At 49.0% G+C, this 16,196-nt stretch overlaps 3 protein-coding genes across 3 annotated transcripts, besides 1 other annotated feature; 2 read left to right on the top strand and 1 right to left on the bottom strand.

Annotated features, from left to right (window-relative positions):
* FPSE_11954 (uncharacterized protein) lies at positions 1-395 on the bottom strand (the record flags this gene model as incomplete). Its single annotated transcript, XM_009265071.1, has 2 exons — positions 1-202; positions 319-395. The coding sequence occupies 2 exons, from the start codon at positions 393-395 to the stop codon at positions 1-3; spliced, it is 279 nt and encodes a 92-aa protein (XP_009263346.1).
* A 999-nt stretch (positions 396-1,394) lies between these two features.
* Positions 1,395-4,260, top strand: FPSE_11955 (uncharacterized protein; the record flags this gene model as incomplete). Its single annotated transcript, XM_009265072.1, has 4 exons — positions 1,395-1,415; positions 1,473-2,048; positions 2,114-3,594; positions 4,086-4,260. The coding sequence occupies 4 exons, from the start codon at positions 1,395-1,397 to the stop codon at positions 4,258-4,260; spliced, it is 2,253 nt and encodes a 750-aa protein (XP_009263347.1).
* Positions 4,261-13,196: 8,936 nt separating this feature from the next.
* Positions 13,197-13,245: a repeat region.
* A 45-nt stretch (positions 13,246-13,290) lies between these two features.
* Positions 13,291-16,184, top strand: FPSE_11956 (uncharacterized protein; the record flags this gene model as incomplete). The annotated part of the gene is made up of 4 exons (XM_009265073.1): positions 13,291-14,697; positions 14,777-14,911; positions 14,962-15,089; positions 15,143-16,184. The coding sequence occupies 4 exons, from the start codon at positions 13,291-13,293 to the stop codon at positions 16,182-16,184; spliced, it is 2,712 nt and encodes a 903-aa protein (XP_009263348.1).
* Between the last annotated feature and the right edge of the window lie 12 nt (positions 16,185-16,196).

The following is a 16,196-nucleotide window of genomic DNA, read 5'->3' on the forward strand; positions in this document are numbered from 1 at the left end:
TCATTCACCAATTACCATAGTACACCCACTTCCTCCGATGATAACTTCATGAACCCTTCCTGCATCAACATCGATACGTGATCCAACACTGTAAACCTGTTTCTGGTTGTCTTCCTCTTGGGGATACCACAAGGTCATCGACCCTTGGGTGATTAGATGGGTAGTCAAGGACGCATGAGAATGAGGTGGATAGTGAGTGTTTCTGTCTTGAGGTTAGAATGAAGATGGGGCTTGCGGAGGCTGTGTAAGAGCCTCATTTCCAAAGCGACAGGGTGTTTGTGCCAGATGGGACAGGGAACATGAGTTGGGATGACTTACGGGGAATCACTCCAAGTAACAACACGGTTGAAGCCCCAGGCTCGCACCTGTTCTTCATATTCATTCCTGAAGCTCATAATGTTGCTTGCTGTGTCGCTGTTGGATATATGTGAGCACTCTGCAACGTCCAGAAAAGAGAACAAAGTATGTTAGGCACCTGCTTATTGTTGTTTGTTCATGTAGGTAGGCAATAATTTGACCATAGAACAGCGATAAGTTACTGACTTTGACTGAGTGAGATGGCTGTGTATCAATATTCAAAGTGTTGATGTATTTGAAAGAGTCGATAGTGACGCTGACAACTTGAATGTTCTTCCTATGATCTCATAACTATCCCCCAACGGAGGCGAAGCCACTAACCGCTGGCAGCTGGGTCCAGATACGGCTCGTCGAATAGGCGATCATGACCGTTGATGTCAACGTTGTCGCTGCTCCCACTTTAACCTAGGTTACCTTTAAAGCAGTCATAATTTCACCTGAAGTGACAAAGAGACCACAGCCTTAATGCTGCCCAGCTTCATTATGCTGCCTGACTGTAATTGTGGTCAAACACATTACAATTACAACCAATCTCTCCAATCACGTCTTGGCCCCCAAGCCTCCATGCTACAATCCTTTTCTCAGCCCCAGCTCCGTGTCCAGTCTTACTCCAGCTGTTCCCCCTGCTCCCCTAGGGCTGTGCTGCAGGACGCTAGCAGCCCGTCCACTAAGACCTGGACTCGCCTGCTAGCAAGGTTGTCTGCCCATCCATCTCTTGGGCCCCGGGCCCGCCTAATTTATCGCCTATCAAATGGGGGTGCTGACATCTAATGCATCTAGTCCCTTTTCTTTCCATTCTCACCTTCCGTCTTACCTACTCACTCCTGCCAAGTCAGAAACGCATTTGTTCTTAAAAAACTCAACAACGGTGATCAGGAGTGATTGTAAACTGAGAAATCCAGGACCTTTCTCTGTGCTGTATGTTTGGCTAGGCCAGCGGGGCACCCCCTTCGCTCCAATGGTTCTGGCCGTTTAACTATAGCCGATATCGTCAGCTTCAAATTCCAGTCCGCTTCCAGAAATCACAGCCCGCCATCATGCCTCTCTGCGGACTCATAGTATGTCATGAAACTCGTGCAGTTATTCCACGCGCTTTCGCTAATCTCATAATCTAGCGACGCCGCAGCGCAAAGGGCGACAAGCCCCGGCGCGCGCGTACCATGTCCATCTTTGGCAACTCGAATATCCTCGCCATCGGTGCTCTCAAGGGCATGGTTAGATTCACCACCGCTGCTTCTCCAGCTCCCATGCACGGTTGGGATTCAGATACAACGCATAAACCCCTCCCGACCGACGAATGTTCCAGTCAGAACTCGAATCCACAAGCACCAATCACCAATATCCCCGATATTCATATCACCAATGAGATGTGGGAAACCCTCGACCGTACATATGACGACTTGCGAGGCTCAGAACCCCGACTCTCCAAGGCCAGATTTGCCGAATTCCTGCGAAATGTACAGGGTGAGAGTGAGAGTGCAATCGGCGAACTGTCCAAGGATGATTATTCACTTGGCGAATTTAAATATACATGGCATACCGACTTCTCGTGGGAAGCTACCGCGCCCTTGCCTGAAAAAGACCTATCAAAGCCTCTCACAAACTACTTCATCAGCAGCAGTCACAACACGTATCTCGTCGGGAATCAACTTGCTTCCTGGAATAGAAGCTCCCCTGAGGCGTACAAGACGGTATGTCGAAAGCACAACTCCATTCCCATTCCAAAGCTTGATCGACTGACTCGGACCTTCAAAAGGTTCTCCTCCGTGGATGTAGGTGTATCGAAATCGATGTCTGGAACGGGGACACCATTATTCCTACGACAAGTAACAGGTCCGCCAAGATCGACCACAAACGCGGATTATCGGGCGAATCGTTTCCCAACGTCGCGACGACTGTAATCGAGAAATTCGAAGATTATCTTACCGAGAAAGCTGCCAATCGCTCCCGTAGTGGCAGTGGCAGTTTTGGCAGCCGAAGTTCTTCGCCCAGATCAAGTCTCAACCGTGTCCCCCTCGAAACCCGCGAGTCTGGCGATCTTCTTGACGTCGCAAAACCACCCGCGCCTCGCCCAAGGCAGTCTTTCCCCAAGGACGAACCTATAGTAACACATGGATGGACCTTGACTGCTCCATGTGGGTTCAGAGAGGTGTGTCGAGCAGTCGGCGAGGCTGCATTCGTTGATAATGATCTCCCTATCATTGTCAGTTTGGAGGTACACGCAGATGAGGATCAGCAAGAAGTGATGGTAAAAATCATGAAGCAAGAGTGGGGACAGATGCTTGTGGACAAGCCGTTGGACGACATTGGACCGAGGATACAGCTCCCGAAGCTGGGCGAGTTACGGAGGAAGATTCTCGTCAAGGTCAAGAAAGCACCGGCAAAGTTCGTGGTTCCACCCAGCACCATGGACCTGCCTGCTATCTATGCAAACGACGAGGATGCATCTGGCTCCGAGGATGAGCGTCCATCACAACCTGCGGGGCTTTCTCTATCCGGCTCTAACAGTACTTTCCCTTCCCATTCAAAGGCCTCCAACGCCAAGGTCAACATATGTGAGAACCTTGGTAAACTGGCCATCTACACGCGAAGTCAGCACTACAAGTGCCTTGCAACGAAGGAAGCCAAGATCCCAGCCCACATCTTCTCTATCAGCGAGAACCGAATCCTTGAGCTCAATCAGAAACAGCACCGCGAGATGTTCGTCCATAATAAGGGGTACTTCATGCGTGCTTTTCCTGCCGGTCGAAGATTCGATAGTTCGAATCCAGACCCGAGCCTCTTCTGGCGGGGCGGCGTCCAAATGGTCGCTATGAACTGGCAATATCTAGATGAGGGTATGATGCTCAATGAGGGCATGTTTGCGGATGAGAAAGGTTGGGTCTTGAAGCCCGAGGGCTACCAGAGCTCAAACACGTCTACAGAGACCCAAAGCGATGCCGCCCCGGGCCGCACCATGAATTTGAGAATCACTGTCTTGGCTGGTCAGCACATTCCAATACAGGCTGGCGATGCAGCTGATGTCTGTCGTTCCGCCAGTACCCTCCGCCCGTTGATCAAGGCGGAATTGCATGTAGACAAACCGATCGACACTGAACGTGATGGGCACACGCAAGAGCACAAATACAAAGACAAAACGGACGCTGGCAAGACGGACCATCCCGACTTTGGTCCGCATGGTTCACTTCTACAGTTTCTCAATATTCCAAAGGTGGTCCAGGAGCTCAGCTTCATCAGGTAAGTTGTCAACATATTCATTCTGTCACATATCGGGTTTGTTGAACCCGTCCCTTACGCTCGGACTGTCTTTCGTGTTGTAAAGCGCGGACAAGCCGTAGTTGTACGTGGAAGTACCGGGTCATCATGACGAAGTCAAAGAAATTGCGTACCACCGTGGTCTGCTTTTCTCGACTGTCATATATGATCAAATATCGTCCAAGACACGACGTGCTCGAGGACACAGGCATTCCGTGCGCAGTAAGCAGGGCGTACTGCGAATCCGAATCCAAATAAGCACTATGGGATGACGAGTCATTCCTTGTCGCTTACTAGTGGCGGCAATGTTGTGTCTACTACTGTATAGCACATAGTACATGCAATCCAGGATGACGAGTAGTGTTTATCACACCTGTTCAGCGTTCGCTGTCCAGCGGAACGGGACGAAATGCTTGTTTCCAACGCTTGCGCGACTCAGTTTGCATACGAGACTAATGCGATCGTGATTTTAGGTTCAAAGTCGAAGACGATTCATCCAGGCTTGGCAGCTCGCCACTGCTTGCCTGGGCTTGCATCCGACTAGATCGCCTACGTCCAGGCTATCGGTTCATCCGACTCATGGACTCTACGGCCCGCCCCATACCAGGCGGCAAGTTGTTGGTCAAAATCGAGAAGACATTAATTTGATCTTTCGTATAGTTCATCCTTGCACATGGCGATGCGCTTTGAACTCCAACGATGCCTGTGGTGACCTTCGGTGTGGTTGACTCATAACATAATACACGGCACAACGATGCCATACCGCATCAACACACTTGTTGTTTTACTGTCGATCCCACTCTCCAACAATGTTTCTCGCATGTCTGCTGTTCTGGCATTCACCAGGAAGATCGCCAGGAAATTTGACCAACGCTGAAACCAGACAGAAGTTGGAACAATAGCGTGCAACTGGACGAATTTATATACAGGGATACTGCCGGTCAAGCTGTATTCGTTTTGATACATATGTATACGGTATTTAATTCATAGTTCAAAAGGGGTTTTGTTTAGATTTAGACAGGAGTTTTGGGATACCCGGGAAAGAATGAATACTTTTTTCTTCATCGTCAGTGCCTGTCGTTTCCAAGGTGGCTAGCTGAAGGCCTTGTGACATGGATCAGTGGTCATCTGTTAGCGGTAAAGAAACTCTAACTCAGCTCTTGAAAGGCACATGGGGTATCAAACCGAGTGGCTCTCTCCGCCCCTAAGAATCCGACTCCGCGGAGGGTTCTGCGCACACCCTTGCATGATAGTGACTAACAGGTATCATTGGGTATTTTCAGCTTGCGGCTAAATTATCGCGCAGGCTCGAATGTTGATCAAGCTTTGATCGATTGGCTTAGCTGTCTCCAGCTTCATGGCCCTAACGTTGCTTCTTGGTAATAGTTGGACAATGTGACTACCACTTACCCTTAGAGCCACAGCCATGAAGCAATCGGGTTTAGGTTCCGAACCATTGTCTAGGCTTGCGATGAGACTACAGAAACCCGGTAAAGAACACCATTGCAAGCGTGATACCGACGAACTAACGACTCCAACGGGCACTGGCGTCAACCGTGCATTTCCAACCGTCCCTTCCCGCCAGGCTTGGCGAGATGTGGAGAGATATCATTGATTCTCAGTTAACGTAGGCTATGGGTTAATGCTATGTGAGTTTACTGCATGGCAAAGTTCATTTTGTGTCGTGGTCGGGCTGAGGTAGCAGCAGTCATACCGTATATGGGCACCGCTGTAAATTATCACCTGCGGCATAATTGTATCAAGTCCGAGAGCAACCCACTGGCAACCAACTTCAGCTCGGATGTTTAGCCCTGAAGCAACTTGACTGTGGGCTTGTCTCGATGCTATGGCAGCTAATTATTGAAAAGATTACGACACATGCAGTCGGAAGACGCAAGATCCGAGCCAGCTTCTCGTGGAAGCCACATATATAGTTGGGGCATTTCGATCTTGTTTAATCAATTCGTGCTTGTTGTTAGTGGAGAAGGGTGGCAGATAGCAATCTGGGTCGATATGCATGCAGACTGGGGCCTCTAGGCGAATGCGATCGATAGTCGCCGTTCCTTAGATCAGGACAAAATGTACTAACGTTGGCTAGCTGGCTACCATCGTATCTTAGGTCCCTACCATAGCATCCCTAGCTGACCCAACAGTATCTAGACATTAGCAGGGATCTGTGTATCCTCCAGTTCCTGATATCGTTCATAGCGTAGCTGGCGTTGTGCCGAGCTCTGACTCACACTGTACTACTATCGACACTCAAATAAGACATGTCGTTTCTCGGTGCATGGTGTAATTTGGCCTTTTAAAGGAAACTCACGATGGACTGATGGATTAGCAATGATAAAAGTCGGGGCTTACTTATAGTCGCCGAACTGTTAAAACTAGCATGTAAGCAATAGTCATTCCCTCGTCATTAATAAAAGCATGAAAACGGAGTTGATCATGCCTCCCCGTGTTGTTGCGGATCCCTAGAGACCTCAGCTGCTCGGACGTGATCTCATTCAGCAATCGTGATTGCAGAATGAACGCACTCTAATATCCTCATTTTCGGTATAGGACTGTTCTTGAGATTTATTGGTCAGGTTTCAGAAGATCATCCAGGGGTAATATAGTCGGCCTGCTAAAAATAATGCAATACAGTGCTCCTAACCTGGAGAATTGGATCAGACAACGTTGCGCAACGAACTATTCGAATTATCTATTTCCTATCCGTATCTACAAGAGCTATATTCTAGCAAGGTAGTGTGTGGAGAATGGTGATGGATGGGTGTAGATTTGCGGTTCTGTCTCAGAATGAGATGTTGTCGAGGCCAAAGAACTGTGGCTGCACCGTGGTGATCCCGTGATGATATCTATCTGTGGTTGTTGTGGGGTTGGGGTTCATTTTGATATAGAATGACGGCGTTTGGCTCACAAACTCGCTCGCATGGCTACTAGCTGTTGTCTAGTGACAGATCGGATCTTCAGGACTTCCTTGCACAGGCCACGGGGTGTTCAAGAGAGAGCGTTGGGTGGGCCAATAGCCAGCCTTGTTTCCCTACCCTGATGTCTTAAAGAAGGGAGGGATCTAGGTTGTTGTTAGATGCGAACGAATGCATAGCAAAAAGCCACTTCCGCACATTGTAGCACTCCACGATATGTCCTGCTTGCTATAGTACCTACTATGTAACGGCCTAACAATCTGCATGTCCAACGTTGCGGACCTGCGTGGGCAGATTTAAGGTGTAAGTCAACTAAGACAGTTTTAGGATGCCTCGGCAATGTTAGCTGTCAATAACAGTTGATGTAAGGGTTTCTAGTGGGTAAACCATCAGTGCCCTACCGCTTCTTACTACCTATTTGCGGCTGGCCTGGTGAACCTCTATCGGCCGGTCTGTTCTTTTGCTGAACTAGAGGGGCTGAGCACAAAAAGCAGCATGTATGTACATTTATGTACGTGTTCTGGCTGGCTGGTTGACGAGATTAGTGGACTTGACAAAAGAAAAGAAAGGGCCCCAGTACTCCCATTGGCAGATGAGCATGCAGCCCGTTCGTTCAGCTGGTTCGAGAACTTGACTGCTGTTGACAGCTTTCTAGCGGTGAGTCGTTCGGGAACTCATACATAATTCAAGTAGATCAACAATCTGAGGTGCGACAGTGGTTTCGTCTGTAGCACACGCTCAATGTGCAACTTTGTATCATGATTACTGATCATGCATGCCCGTCTACCCAGATATCGTGAGTCGGTAGATCAATTCTCGGGTGGCGCAAAGAAAGTGCAAATGTCTTGTTTGCAGTTGCTTTGGGGAAGCCGATCGAATGGTTCAAAGTGTGTTGATGCTTGTCAGGTCTCCTGAACTAGATAAATCGGGCCAATGAAGAAATTTCCAGGCAAGACACAGGCACGACAGGATGGGTCGCTCGTGGCTTGTGGGGGTGTATGTGAAAATCAGCACCAATAGAACCCCCCGGACATCTTTCAGGGTGCTTCCGTGCCTCATGAGAGGTTGCATTGTGTGGGTTAATGTCGGAATATTGAGATGCTGGATCGTCGGTACTGCATTGTAAGGGAAGCCTTTATCCTTCTTAGACGTCGAATCTGACTCACATATGCCCCTGTGCAACGCAACCTGACAGCTGATGGCGTCACCCGCAAGGTTTGCCGGTTTAAGAAAAAGCAACAGGCAGATGTGGTATCTCATACGAGTAAAAGCCGCAAAGGCCCCCCAGTACGTGGTATGTGTTTGTAGATACCTCTTTCAAGTCATGTTATAAGACGGTTGATCGATATTCGACAAGTTGTTAAAGTAGCGAAACGAAATGAGGGACTGTAATCGCTAGATAGGTAGATGACAGCATCCGGATGCAGCGATCTGAATACTATCACACTCTGGGATCCGTAAAATTGAGTTTAATGATTACAGGTTGAGGTGGAATCTAGTAACAGTGAAAGGGGTGATACTCCATAACTGCATACCTGGAAAAGAAAAGATGAGTGCAACTTGGACAAAGCAAGGGTAATATGTTCAATTCGTTCTGGTTACCCCTGCCTAAGCGAGATACAACGAGATTCTGAGATACGGATGCTTTGATATTTTCTTTTCCCCAACCATCTAATCTAAGAATACCTTCCTATTATAATGTAGACTACATATAGAAGCGCCTGGGCCTGGTTCTATATGAATATACTACTCATTTATTCACGAGCCGAAAGAACTTTGAAAAATGCGGCATAAGTACATACTGAAGTTAATTGTCTGAGTCAAGATTGGCAAACCGTTTAAGGTCGTGGTGAGAGCTAGAACTAGAGCTAGAGTTCAGTGGGGGTCCGCGCACATCAGAGACAGTGGATGTACATAGAGCCGGTGACGAACGCTATGAACTCGACTAATATTTGAAATGGCGCTGTGTATTTATTTTCTCATGCATTAGTTTGTCAATCTGGGGGGCTGTCTCTGGTAGATTGGTCAAGATGTAGAAACGGGAGCTAAAATACACAACCCCATAGCCCCGTAACAAATGGTCGACTTCTTACGATATCATTGGAAGGATTCTAGAGTTTCTTCTGTACATAACTCACGATCTGTACGCTATGAGGTAGCTTCAAATTGGCATGTGTACTTGGGCTAGGGAATGCTGTAGTTTTAAGCACCAAAATAGTAAAAGAACTAATAGTTATCGGGTTGTCAGATACTTTGCGATTCTTTCGTTTGGAACGTCAGCACGATCTGCAAAAGAGGCGTATGCAAATGCACGATGCGGCGGGAAGGCAATCGAAAGCTACCATGGACTCGGGATGTGGATTGGCTACTTGGTTGGTAGGGTTCTACAAGTACCTACCCTCGCACCAACCCTGGGAATTCCAGAGAAAGATCCCCAATTCTACCTATGTCACAGGTACAGAGTACACTCTTGCGTGTCAAGTCCTGGCAACCTACAGGGAAGATGGCCGAAGCATGCAGCTTCCATTCTTCCTCGATGCTGTCACCTTGTGGTGGCTTGTTGGAAGGCACGCAGCGGCACTTGGCGGCTCAAATGCCGATTAGATCCAATGTAGTGCAAGCCAAGTACGCCTGGGCCTCCACTCACATAACCTTTGCAGGTGACAGGAAGCAGGTTATACGGCACAGTACTTCTGAGGTAGGCAGGTACGGCGACAAAGGCAGCTTCATCACCAATGGTCATGTACTAATGGGAATGGAAAGCAGGGCGGAAGGATTCATCCTGCCTGTGCTGTAACCCTTTCTTTCCCTGTTGAATTGCTTCTTTGGACACTAACGTCTTCTAACTAACTCCACCGTCTCCATTGCTCTCCTCCCTATCCTACGCCGAATTGATCAAGTGTTGACGATTCGCAACCATGGACCCAAATGAATGCACATAACTTTCCTTGCTTTGCTAGCTCACGGAAAAACCCCATCGAGGAGCATGCTACAAAACTTGCGTCGCACAACAGCCGAGGGTAACACATCACTCTAATAATAATCTCTCTTTCCAGATTTGACCTCCTCCCAAGTATCCATCTCCAAACCCGACGTTTTTCGGCTCAGGATCTACAGTACGCTGCGAGACGTTCCCTAACTTTCGATGTTGGAAATAATTGTACAGTACAGAATTGTGGATGCTCCTACAGCACCCAACAGGCTGGTGAGATAGCCCGACGCACTGGCGATCGTTCCAACTGTATAAGGGAGAGGGGCAGTGAGCCGGCCCTGGCGCGGCATCTGACTACACTTCTTTAGACTGGCCTTAGAAGGGGAGAGGACGGAGGGTCCATCATTCCAGAGTCCTGGTGCCCGCCAAGGCCTGGGGTTTTGGCCGTAGTGCTGGTAGTGGATGGGCGACTGGGGTGTTAGATCGTGTTTGTTAGGGAATTCTCATTTGATCTTCAGATTTACTATTACCACTGCGCAACGCAGACTCTATACGAAGCTTCTGTTGTCCTTCACTCGGACGGACGGTTTTTTAGTTTGGATGCCACCTCCAAGCTCTATTACCTGAAAGCCAAGCCGCTTGAGTCTATCCCCTGAACCAGATCACAATTTACTCGTCAACAAGCAAGTCAACGCTGGAGCTTCCTTGTCGTTGCGACCCTCGGGGAAACGAGTAGTCACAACATTGCTTTTCCCCGTGTCGACGCCAAGTTCTAATAGAGCACACCCCCCTTATCACAACCGATTAGGCACTCAATCACCGGTCCGGCCTATCCTTGCCGAACAAAGGCTTTTTCTGCACTGGCCAAGTTAAATTTTTTACTTAAGCGTTTTACTCGATAGTTAGTTGGGCATATGCATGCGAAATCAGAGCAACAGAACACGGGGGACGTCAATTCGCTTGGTTACCTAGCAGTAACTCGAGTGACTGACTGGCGCCTTGGAGCAAGGACGGCATGTTTCGGCACCAATGTTGATCACCGAATTTCGAGGTCAAAGTTAATACCTACCAAAAAGAAAGGATGCAACAAAAGACCCCACCTCCATCGACTTGGCCCACAGTGTCTGTCCCTCAAGGGCGGCGCCACGCAACTCCCTGCCAGGCAATGACAGCTTCAGTCTTGCAGAAAGCCGATGTGACAGGTCTCATACTACCACCGCTGGGCCCCAGCGCCCACCGAGACTACGGCCTGTCTGTGCCTACCGATCGCCGAGAGTATGGAAGCATCATCCTCGTGTTAGGGTATTGCGTACCTGTCTTGTCTCGAGAAATCCCCGTGCTTTGTTCTTGGACCCCTTGATCTTACCCTTCTCAGCCCTCCTAATCCTTTCATAAGTTACGCTATCGCCAGTCCTTGGTTCGATCTCACAAACTATAACTCCTACAAGACCTCCCACATATACAAGCAGTGCACATTTCTAAGCCTCCAAGACTCTCGTACACTGTTATTTGACTTGGTATTATATCGCCTTGTTACCACATTAAACCTACTTCTTGAAACTCGACCGCCTCAGCTCAAGTATAACTTTCACCAGTACTATGCCTCAATCTATATTTCCCTTGCCTCCTTGGTCATCTCGAGACGACCAAGAACATGCTACAGTCTTGACACAAACCATATCATATTCATCGATGGAAATACATGGCTTATGTTCCAACCACACAACATTGGAACCGTCACCAGTTCTAGCCTTCGGCTTCAGATCCCACAAAGCGCCTGGGACTCGCTGTCCTACCTGTGCTCTTGCAGGCCAAGAAGTATGGGTAATACCAGGCCGTGCTTGCGGATATTGCGGAACTCCCTGTGTTGACTAGGAATCGCAAAATAGTCAAAGTAAGTTTTTTAGTTACTCGAACACGAACCAATTACTAATTAGACCTCAGTAACTGATAAATTATATATAACTGATGTGTTCGGCAATGCAGCCGTGCAAGTTGCTCAACTAACATCTTCCGCTAGGCGGGAACTGCGGGAGTTGAAGACTCCAAAGTCAGGCAAAAGCGATGGTGCATAATAAGAGTAACCGGATTGGCGAGACTTTGATGGTTAGAATGATGAGCTACGCCAAGATCAAAATGGCGATGATCGCATAAGAGCGTTGACCAGCTTATGATGTGGAGTTGACGGCTCTATACGATCTGATGGCATAAACAAACTCGCATCTGTGCTCGGTGTTTGAGCAGATGCCACAAAAAGTCAGTGTGCTCTTTCGCGAACTGGCTTTTGTCGAGTGAGACCCGCCGTGCGTCTGCGACTTAATGCCATTCGAACTTACGAAACACGAGTCAAGTCAATCTCTAATGTCGTGGCTGAGCTGATATATGACCGGAGGATGGGGCTTATGCACCATATACCAAGGCGATGTTACCAGCATGTTTCGGGGTGTATTGACCACTGACCTGCGTCAGCCACACAGTTCCGCAGGATCTCTATGGACAAAACGCATGAGGTGCATAAGATGATCGAGTGGTTAACCGATCGGATTGACAGCAGGGATCTGATGACCAACCGCATCAGCCATATAAGATGTATTTATTGCATGAGTTTTTCATGTACTGAGATGTTCACCATGACACAACTATTTCCTAATAATTTATGTAATTTCACAAAGCATTAGTTCTCTACCATAACAAACATGCACAATGTACTGCACGATTTGTGACTGCTCGTATTCTCACCCCTGCAAGCCCCATTGTTGCTTGAATGTGCAAGTACGTAGCTGTGAGACAACGGAGAATACATTTCGGTATTGTCTGATCGTCTTTCCATTTCCTGTGACAACACATCTTGGCATTGGCCCGAACGTGAGAATTAGACTGAGACATGCTGAAGGTCTAGACTCTAGACTTGGCACAACCAACAATCTTTGTTAAATGACTCAGTTTTATCTCAGAAATCCTGTTGCGTCACTTGACAGGTGCTTACTGCTTAGACATACAGAGCACTCGGTCCGGATATAATGATGAGCTAGGGAGCTGTCAGTCACTACCCCTGCTCAAGGATATATGTTTAGCCCGCCTGTTCAGCATTACCTACGCAAGGGATGCTTTGATCAGCTTGCTTTGTACTGGACGAAGTACATGTGTGTGCACGCGAAATGACTGGGGAATGCATCACGAACGTGACATGACAAAAAAAAAAACCTTTTGCTAGCTAGGGATTGCGAATGCTGAATGTTTAATGCAGGATGTTTCCCTTTTACGGCCGACGGCATGTCAGATGTAAGTTCAAGAAATTGAGGCCCGGGCCCCGGTGGCCGTGTCCGAGTCCGAAATGCCAAAAGGCCGGCCGTCGAATTAGCCCGGCTTCCGGGAGGTGGGTCAGTGCCAGCCAGTTCTTCCGGTTCCTGGTGAATGAAATTTGATTGCTCTGACTCGCTAAACAGCCGCGGGAAGGACCCCGCCATAATCCGCTAAACGCTTGTCACATCTCCCGCCCCCGCCCCCTCTCTTCCGAGAAACCACAACGGCCTTTCCAGTTTGTTTCGATTGCCTTGCCTCGCCTGAATTCGCCTCGAACCGCCCGGATTGCCTCATCAGCAATCTCTGCCGCCTCTGGCTCAACAAGCTACGCGTGACCTCTTCGAGCAAGCTTGGGCGTGCTAGTCCCTCTGTGGTGAAGAATAGCCCTGCAGGGTCCGATTTGTCTTGGCTCGGTTCGGCCTTATTTTGCTTTGCTTTGCCTTGCTTTGCACGACTTTACCTTGCTTTGTTCTGTCTGAGGTAAGGCAAGGGATACGCCGGACGAAGGCTTTGGACCCAATGGCGGCCACTGAGCAGAATGGCATCGACATTCTTTGCGATGCCGCCGGCTCGGACATGCTGCTTTCCTCGCTCTTCGCCCTAGCAACACCCGTTCCCGTTTCCGACCAGCACCAAAGAATTCAGCCGTCTTTACAGCAGGAACAGCACGAATTGCAGCACTCGCTGCCACCATCGTCACCCTCGAAGCATCAGCTATTCCAGCAGCAGCTCGATCCCGCCCTGAGACAGACCCCAGGGGAAACACTCCAGAGAACCCCATCTGTACTTCCCTCGAAGCGAAAACTTTCCGATGCGTCTACGTCGTCGCCGTCCCACGTCTGCCATATTTGTCGTCGTGTTTACGAACGAGCGGATCACCTGACAAGGCATCTCAGGTCCCACGAAAATGCTCGGCCGTACCAATGCACTCGCTGTCCCAAACGTTTCAATCGCGCCGATCTCTTAACACGGCACGAGACTACTCACGATCGAGACGGCGCCGCCAAGGATCGTCCTTTTATCAGAAGGAGCGATCGAGCTGCTGAGGCATGTCTCAATTGCGCAGCATCCAAGGCAAAATGTGAAGATCAGAAGCCGTGCAGTCGATGCCGCAGCAAGAGCCTGGCATGCCAGATGCCAATGAGACGAGGGAATCAATACCGGACATCAGAGTCTCAGACTGGCATGTCGCCCTCGGATAGCTCAATGATGGCTTCTAATGGTGGTAACGATAGCCAGGTATTTACCGCTGGCGATGCTGCATATGCTTTATCCCAGTCGGCTATCGCCAACCAAGAGCATGCAATTGATACTACTTTGGAATACAATGGCACTTCGTTCATTAGTGCGCCGAGTTACGAAGATAGATCGGAGGAATCTTTGTACTTTGCCGTGTCGCAAAAACTGTTTCCAGATTTTGGGTTTTCTTGGGATGTAGACTTTGGATCGCTCAAGGTCCTGCGATCTGATACGAACGAACAGAGCCCCGAATCTGGGAACGGAGTCAAACGCTTTCGCCAGTCCCGTAAAGAGGCGACGTCAGAAGACATACCCCTTCGACGTTCGGCATGGGTGCTCGATCCTAAGACCAACAACCAAGCAGGGAGCTTAGCACTTCGCTCGGACGTAGTCTCGTCCCACTCACGGGATAGCTTGTTTGCCATGGTTCTTGCTAACAACCCTACTCCACACCGAGTACCATCATTCCCATCAGCCGAGCTGCTCAATTACATGATTGAAACGCACATTGCGGTGGAGGATCCTAAAAGCGAGGGCTTCATTCACAAATCGTCTTTGGATCCGGCAACAACCAGCCTTGACCTCATCTCTGCTGTTGTTTCAAATGGAGCTACTTCCGTTTCTAGTCCTGCGATTTGGCACTTTGGTCTTGCCCTTCACGAGCTCACTTCAGGCATGATCCAAAAGGTATGTCTTGTAGACATCAGACTAAAAAGATTGTGTCTCGGGATAATAGATAATGAGCAAATCAGCTAACCATCGATAGCTTGGATCTTCGACTGTAGCGGCACGGGATATGATGCTCCTCCAAGCCTCTATGCTTCATGTTGAAACTGGGCAATGGAGTGGATTTAACCGACAAACAGTGGTGGCAGAAAGCTCTGCCCCTCAGCTGTTTACTGTGAGTCTGTTGTGATGTCGATTGTTAATAGGTAGACTAATATTGAGTAGCTGCTTCGAAGAACTGGCAAAACGAGCTTTACGTCAGACACAAATATTTGCACACCTAACACTGGCGATCCTCCTGAAATATTGGAATCGAAATGGCGCAATTTCGTTACAATCGAGTCCCGCAAAAGGTTCTTTATATGGCCGTTGCTGAGTTTTATGGCGTACTGACTGGGGGTTATAGACTAGCCATTCGGGCGTTTTTACACGATGTGCAGACATCAATATTATTGTGGAAAGGGCCTACAATTGCATACACTGAGCTTGATTTTGCGCTTCCCGCAGCTCACGATCTCTGGAAAGCCGGCACTCCACAAGTATGGTGGGACTTGAATTCTACCAAGGGGCCGGCCCCTGCTGGCGATGTCCCACGACTTTCAGATATCAAAGACTGCGTATCTTTTGTGACCGAATCTAATGCGTGGGTGGATGTCGAGACTTGTTGCAAAGCTGCCCTGCATGGGCTGTGGGGTCAAGTGTGGACCTATCGCTGTGCAGTTGCCCCCTTTTACAACTCAACTTCAGACCAGTCCGGCCCTGATACTCCTTTGTGGGCACATTCCCTCTACCAGAGCCTTTACAATGACCTGCGAAGACTTTCGGCCAAAGTGAAAGAAGCGCGCACTTTCAGCCCTGGGCTTCTGCTCCTTTCAGAATTGTTTATGATGATCCTTCACGTCTCGCTGATTGACGTGCAGCGTCTCGCGGGCAGGAAGGGCGAAGGCGAGTCTCGAAGAGCTGCGCAATTATTGGAAAAGACCTGGTTGCCCAAACCAGAGTCGCGGTATGCTGTTTGGCATGCTGGACAGGTGCTTCGATATGCTGAGGAGTATGAGCCAACAAGACTACGGGGATTCAACGCCATGGTTGTGTATTTTGCTAGTCTTACCCTATGGGCATATGGTTTGGTCTCGCAGCAGTCGATAAACGGCTACAAAGAGACAGGCGACGACACGGTTTCACTCAATGAACCGGAGACTGAAGAGCTGACCACATTTTTGGAGACCGGCCAAGGCACACCATCACTGGCATTTCCAGGAGGCATGCGGCCGCAGTTGGAGCTAGTGGCAAACTGTGCAGCAGTCTTGTCGCTGGGTCGGCTCATTTTTCGACAAAACTACCCTGTGACAAACGAGGCCATGCCACCGCTTGTCGAAGGGTTGTGTCGACATCTTGCTGACTTGCAGCCGGAGGTTGATGGCCAAGTGGCAATGAAGACATTCTAGGTGGTGATCTAG

Source organism: Fusarium pseudograminearum, chromosome 2 (assembly GCF_000303195.2).
Source record: "Fusarium pseudograminearum CS3096 chromosome 2, whole genome shotgun sequence".
NCBI classification, from domain to species: Eukaryota; Fungi; Ascomycota; class Sordariomycetes; order Hypocreales; family Nectriaceae; genus Fusarium; species Fusarium pseudograminearum.